Source organism: Esox lucius, chromosome 5 (assembly GCF_011004845.1).
Source record: "Esox lucius isolate fEsoLuc1 chromosome 5, fEsoLuc1.pri, whole genome shotgun sequence".
NCBI classification, from domain to species: Eukaryota; Metazoa; Chordata; class Actinopteri; order Esociformes; family Esocidae; genus Esox; species Esox lucius.
The window spans coordinates 21,393,463-21,400,988 of record NC_047573.1 but is presented as its reverse complement, the minus strand read 5'-3'; the positions used below and the strand labels follow the sequence as shown (position 1 = coordinate 21,400,988).

The 7,526-nt window shown below is 40.3% G+C and overlaps 1 protein-coding gene across 1 annotated transcript; it reads left to right on the top strand.

Annotated features, from left to right (window-relative positions):
- The first annotated feature begins 2,716 nt into the window (after positions 1–2,716).
- On the top strand, positions 2,717–6,667 carry il22ra2 (interleukin 22 receptor, alpha 2). The gene is made up of 6 exons (XM_010888732.3): positions 2,717–2,856; positions 2,959–3,091; positions 4,333–4,511; positions 4,618–4,787; positions 5,372–5,548; positions 5,911–6,667. Exons 1-5 carry the CDS (start codon positions 2,793–2,795, stop codon positions 5,519–5,521), a joined length of 696 nt encoding a protein of 231 aa, XP_010887034.1. The 5' UTR covers positions 2,717–2,792; the 3' UTR covers positions 5,522–5,548; positions 5,911–6,667.
- Positions 6,668–7,526: the final 859 nt, after the last annotated feature.

Below are 7,526 nucleotides of genomic sequence, written 5' to 3'. Positions count from 1 at the left end.
CGTAGGTCTGTTGTACCCCATAAGAACCACACATATTAGCTTTGTATACTTCAATGTTTGTAAACAAAACAAATATAGACAATTACTATGAAACAACATTTGGCTTTCAGCAAGGACTGGAGGGTAGCACTGAAAATTGGTTAAAAGGTCATTTGCATGTGGTGGCAGTTAGAGCATCTGACTAGGTCACTAGTTCAAATCCCAGAGCTGGGAAATGGGAAGCTTTACCCTTATTGCTGTAAATGAAAATGCGTTCTCAGTTCTCTAATTTGATATTGGTAAAGCTTCTCCAGTCCCATTCCTCAACCTTTTCCCAAAACACAGGTTTACTGCTTTGCTATTGTTTCAATTAAGATTTCTTGCTTTAATTACTAGCTGTGAAAAGTAAATCAGATATTCCTGTTGTTCTTGCTTTGAGAGTGAATGGGATGTGGGAGATTCAGTGCCTTTGCAAAAGCCTGGCTTTCAGCAACAGGTGTAAATCAACGGCTGAGAAAGAACGACTGCCGTTTAACAGTGGTAAGTAAGAACAGTTGAGGACACCCTAAAATGGCTTCAAGGCAACCAGGTCAAAGGTTGTCTAGATTTTTCAACAGAAACACCCTTCATCTTTTCACATGCTTTGGTTCTTGAAAGAATGTCTAAAAACCTTGTTCGGACAACAATATAAAATAAATTATACAGTGGATTGCATACGTATTCACCCCCCTCCTCACACACACAAACACTTCTGCACATTTTGTTTCGGTTTTAGTATTCGGTCACTGATTGATAATATAATGGTGTTTTTTGTTGTTGTATTAACTACAAATAACTATCTATCAGTATTCATCTTCTTTGCTATGGTTTCTGGTGTAAGGGTAAAATGCTTTCAGAAAACAATGGTGGCCTGTGGTAATCTAACACTATTAGCTGCTGTCTACACTGCCAATGTAATGTTGCAATGTGAATGTTTTAAAATCTTTCCAAACATTTATACACTGATGAGCCAAAACAATAAGACCACCTGTCTAAAATGCTGTTGGTCCTCCCCGTGCTGCCAAAACAGCGCCGACCACCTGAAGTTGTCCTGTGGTATCTGGCACCAAGACATTAGCAGCAGATCCTGTTGTGAGGTGGAGCCATGGATCAGACTTGTTGGTCCAGCACATCCCACAGATGCTCAATCCGATTGAGCTCTGGGGAATTTGGAGGCCAGGGCAACACCTTGAACTCATGTTCCTCAAACCATTCCCGAACACTGTGTGCAGGGTGGTAGGGCACATTTTCCTGCTGAAAGAGGCCACTGTCATCAGGGAATATCACTGTCATGAAGGGGTGTACCTGGCTGCAACAATGTTTAGGTAGGTGGCACGTGTCAAATTGACATCCATATCAATGCCTGGACCCAGTGTTTCCCAGCAGAACATTGTACTTCCTCCACCGGCCTGTTGACTTCCCACAGTGCATCCTGATGCCATCACTTCCCCAAGTAAACAGCACACCCGTACATGGCCGCCCATGTGATGTAAAAGGAAACGGGACTCATCGGACCAGGTGACCTTCTTTCATTGCTCCAAAGTCCAGTTCTGACACTCGCATGTCCAATGTAGGCACCTTTGAAGATGGAAAGGGGTCAACATGGGCACTCTGACTAGCCTGCAGCTACGCAGCCCCATATGCATCAGGGTGCACTGTACTGTGTTGTGACACATTCCTCTGTAACTGTTACGTCCCCAGTCATTAACATTTTCTGTGACATCTGCCCCAGTAGAGGCTCTGACCCAAGTCGTCTAGCCATGACAATTTGGCCCTTATCAAAGTCACTCAGGTCTTTACTCCTGCCCATTTCTCCTGCATCTTACACATTGACACACAAGTACTCATTGTTTGCTTATCATCACAGGGAAAACCGGGATTCATCCGTGAAGAGAACACCTCTCCAAAGTGCCAGACGCCATTGAATGTGAACATTTGCCCACTCAAGACGGTTACGACTACGAACTGCAGTCAGGTCGAGACCCCGATGAGGATGACAAGCATGTAGATGAGCTTCCTTGAGACGGTTTCTGACAGTTTGTGCAGAAATTCTTTGGTTATGCAAACCAATTGTTGCAGCAGCGGTCCGGGTGGCTGGTCTCAGACGATCTTTGAGGTGAAGATGCTGGATGTGGAGATCCTGGGCTAGTGTGGTTACACGTGGTCTGCGGTTGTGAGGCCAGTTGGATGTACTGCCAAATTCTCTGAAACACCTTTGGAGATGGTTTATGGTAGAGAAATTAACATTAAATTCACGGGCAACAGCTCTGGTGGACATTCCTGCAGTCAGCATGCCAATTGCATGCTCCCTCAAAATTTGCGGCATTGTGTTGTGTGATGGAACTGCACATTTTAGAGTGGCCTTTTATTGTGGCCAGCCTAAGGCACACCTGTGCAATAATCATGTTGTCTAATCAGCATTATTATATGCCACACATTTGAGGTGGATGGATTATCTCGGCAAAGGAGAAGTGCTCACTAACACAGATTTAGACAGATTAGGGAACACTATTTGAGAGAAATAGGCCTTTTGTGTACATAGAGAAAGTCTTAGATCTTTGAGTTCAGGCAAAAACAAAAGTGTTGCATTTATAATTTTGTTTAGTGTATGGTAAAAAATAAATTACAAAATGTTGAAGTGGATTGAGGAAGTTTGATAAAGGTCAACTTAGAATCTGTGTTCCTATTAGCTGCATATTCAAAGCCAGTCCCCCATCACATATCGATGCTTTAAAGGGCACTGAGATGAGCAATATCATAATACTACAGCTAACATGGAATTCCTCCTGATTCTGGCACTGCTGTTATTCAGCATCACTCGCAGTTGCTGCTTAGAGGGTAAGTCATGTCCTGATATTCACCAAAATATCAAATGCCTTAAATAAATACATTTTAGTTTGAAGAACATTTATTGCTTCATGACCTTGTTCTCCATTTCAGGCAATGGAACACATTCAGATGTTTTAGCCCCACAGGAGGTGAGATTTGTGTCCCTGGACTACAAAAATATATTGCATTGGAAACAACATGCCAATTCTACCAACAACCAACAATATTATGTCCAGTGGAAAGTGTGAGTGTGGAGCTCCTAAATGACCGCAAATATTGTCTTATATCTCTATGTAGGACATTGAACAGTGCATGGGCTTGTTACATTAAGTGGATGTTCACTTTTTTTGTCAAAAACACTTTCAGCTATTTTTGTATTAAACTGTTTTGCAAAAACAAAGGGAAATGACGTTCAGGATAACTATTTTCAGTCTAGTGTTGCTGATATAGAACAAGTTTTGTATTTTATCCTAAACTTTGAGAATACAAAACATCTTAAGGCTAAAAGTGATCCTGACTTGCTGATTTAGGATTAACTCTTTAAAAAATGGGCGTGTCAGTCCTAACTTTAGAACTGCTCAATTTTGGGTCGGAAGAGTATTTCGCCAAGCGTTAGCGCTAAAAAACAGTTCCTAAATGTGTGAAAAGTAGCCTAGTCAAAAGTACTCCTAAGTTACTAAAACCAAGTCACAAATCTTGAAAGAGCTGCTGCCGGCAATCCGCCTCGTAATCAGGTCGACGTTTTAAAAACATGTATTGGTATTGAGCTTTTAACAAGGTATCACCTTAATTGCGAGGGTATTATGATCATAGAGCTAGTCAAGGATGCTGTCACTTCACCAAAAAAGAAAAAACCCAATAACATACGTTTGTGAGAACTCTGCGATAGTTGGCCACAGGGAAAATGTAGCTACGCGGCGCAGACGGACTACGTATATCTCAGTCAGCTGTCAGTAGAATATTACATCAAACAATAATGTCCTCCCCAGACCCCATATCGTGCGACAAATAATTCGGTTTCCTCATGATCTTCGCCAGCTACAAAGAAAAAAGAAGACTTCAAGGCCATAGCTCAAAACACCCGTTGTAGTTGGTGCGGGGACACGTAATTGCACGAATTATTGCACCATCAAAAGATTAACGCGCATTTCTTTACGAGCTGCCAGACATGTAAGAGGCTGACAAGCTGAACATATCTTGATTTGTCAGTATATCATTCTTGGTTTCATATTTAATCAGTGACACATGGCCTACATCTTATTTTAATATCTTTGTTTCAATATGTCAACATGAGACATCGTTAAATAGTATTGCTTAACACGACATCATCCATAGCAACGGGGTCAACCCCGCCATTTCTTAGTTTAAGACCTCTCCCCGTTCCTTAGTGGAAGTTCGTCTTCGCAGCTTTGTGAATAGGTTTTAAGAGGAAACTCTTAGCTAGTGGCTTTTATGAATTCAATTTCATGTTCTTCCCTGCCTCAGCTATGGGAAGAAACACTGGACCAAAGCAGCGAAGTGCCAGGGCATCAGAAGGCTGCACTGTGACCTGAGCCAGGAGACTTCGGACCCCAGGGAATGGTACTACGCCAGGGTCCTCGCTGCCCACTCAGGTTTCCATTCGCCATGGGTACTAACTGCCAGATTCAACCCCAAATGGGAGAGTACGTTTCTCATCAACATTCAGGGAATTTGGTTAGCCACGACACGCAAATGGGGAACAGGGTAGTTGTTCTTATTTGACACCGTGATCTGCCCTCTGTCTCGCAGCCTCTGTCAGCCCACCAACGGTAAAACTCCGTGTAACGGAGAAAGGAATTGTGGTTCAACTCAAGCCTCCACGCTCTGCCCACCGGAGACTAAATGGCAGCTGGATCAGTATGAGGAGACTGCAACGAATGTCATACACAGTATATATCATGCACAACGATGTTGATCAGGTAACTGGCTACCATTATTTAGCATTCGTGATTATCTTAAACAATTATCTTTATTTTCTAGCTTTTACTCTAAAGACCTGTTTACATCTTGGGGTTTTATTGATCTTATCAGTACGATCTAATCACGATCTGAACTTTTTTTTACCGTTATTATTTACCGAAAATTCTAAGTGAGACCAAGGTCTCTTTCACAGTTGTGTCTTTTAGTACTCTGTAACAGATTTGTCTTTTTGTCTGTCTACTATCTGCAAATGTATGCATCTTTAAGGGTGATACATTTAGTAGTTTAACCATCCCATAACTGATCAGAACAACTTCTTACTAACCAGTCTAGCACCTGTAGCCTCCTAGGAATGTGGGAAAAACCTCAGAACAAATGAAACATGTTAATATTCAGACAAATATAACCGACAAAATTCTTGACAGTTTATTAATAAATATATCTTTTTTTTACAGAAGTTTAGAGACTAATTTTTACTTGATGAGCGCTGACATGGAACTGTCCAGAATTACAGTTTGACAAACAGCTCCAATGTCTTTAGCACCCCTGTCTAAGCATGTTCTTTGATTCAATCCTTATCAAGAAAACATTGGAAATCGAGAGCTGTGCCAAACAGTTCCTGATTTCAGACCTGAGCCGCAGGACCACCTACTGCCTGCAGGCAGAGAGCCGTCTGCACCTGCTGGACCGCAGGAGCCCCCTGAGCCCCAAGGCTTGTGTCACGACACTATGAGGGCCAGGGTCCAGCAGCTTCTTCCAGGTACGTTCCAGGTTTGTTGGGGAATGCAATCTCTGTGTTGCCCCAGGAGTTGGGGGCCAGATATGTATTGTTTTCAAGCTTCTCTGCAATGACAAAATATTACAAAATGTAGGGGGTCAGTATGAGTCGTGAACCGCTAGAGAAAAATCTCTCCCCAGAGATGTCGATATGGGACAGAGATATCAGTAGGGAACTGTTCCCTGGAACCACAACGCGCTTTGTTAAATATTTCCTTTCGATAAAGAACTCTTTTGTTCTGTATTCTTAGATCAGTGACATGGTTAACTCACCCAGATATGTTTCCAGTTCTAGCTCAGGGCAATTTGTAAGTTTCTCTTTTTTGTTTTTATTTCCTCCTGCAGGGGATCATGTAGCCCAGCATTTCTCTGCTAAACAGGAAACTCAGCATGACAATGTGACAACCCAGTGGGTCCGGAAGTATATAATGATTTAATCACTTACCTCAGGCAGTACACAGGAGCACACTTTAGGATCGTTCATATTTCCTTAAATGGTATACTTTGGTGCCAGAAGTTATACATAAAACCATGAGTAGGCGGGAATAACATGCAATCGTATTTGTTCAGATGACATTTGTAAGTAATCAATGAATGAAATAAATAAGTCATTTGAATAATGTCCTTCTTGCACAGGTCTTAGAAGCACTTATGTTGAAGATGCATTACCGTTCAAAAGTTTGGGGTCACTTAGAAATGTCCTTGTTTTTGAATTGATCAGAAATACAGTGTAAACATTGTCAATGTTGTAAATAACTATTGTAGCTTGAAACTGATGATTTTCAATAGAATCAATACAATATCTACATAGGTGTAAAGAAGCCCATTATCAGCAACCATCACTCCTGTGTTCCAATGGCATGTTGTATATTCAAGTTTATCCTTTTAAAACTCTAATTAATCATAAGAAAACCCTTTTGCAATTATGTTAGCACTGCTGAAAACAATTTTTCTGTTTAAAGAAGCAATAAAACTAGCCTTCTTTAGACTAGTCCAGTATCTTAAGCCTCAGCATTTGTAGGTTTGATGACAGGCTCAAAATGTCCAGAAACAAAGAACTTTCTTCTGAAAGTCATCAGTCTGTTCTTGTTCTGAGAATGAACGCTATGCCATGTGAGAAATTGACAAGAAACTGAAAATATCGTACAACGATGTGTAGTACTCCCTTCATGGAGCAGCGCAAACTGTCTCAAACCAGAATAGAAAGAGGACAAATACAATAGCGTGTCTAATTAGAGAAACTGACACCTCACAGGTCTTCAACTAGCAGCTTCATTAAATAGTACCGTTGAGACAGGTGACTGGTGTTTGTTGATAGTCCATTGAAAATCAGACGTTTCCAGCTAGACATTTACTATATTAACAATGTCAACACTATGTCTGATCAATTTGATGTTATTTTAGTGGACTAAACATTCGCTTTTCATTTTAAAAAACAAGAACATTTCTAAGTGAACCCGAACTTTTGAACGGTAGTGTTGTTTTTAATGACTGAATTATGTGGTTGTCTTCGCTTATTAATGTGAAATGATTTTTTTGTAAATTACTTATTACATGGTCACAAATAAAATCTGCACATTTTTGCTTCAACAAAATTATCCTTGAGAAGATCTTTATTTAGGTTGATTTACACAAGGGACATCAATAAACTTTGCTGTATACTCATAATTTGAAAAAAAATCCAACAGTTTAACTTTTACAAGAGTCATCTCAGACAACAATTAAAATCTACAATTCATAAATTGCAATATCAGATTCAGGTCTTATAATGAATCCAATGTTTGTGTGAAGATCAAGTCCATTTGGTTTCCATCAACCTACATGGAGCAACGCCAGGGACAAAATCACATTTATATATATATATATATATATATATATATATATATATATATATATATATATTTCACATTCTATTATTTAGTCTCATGCACACAACAACAGTAGTATCAACCCTGCATAAT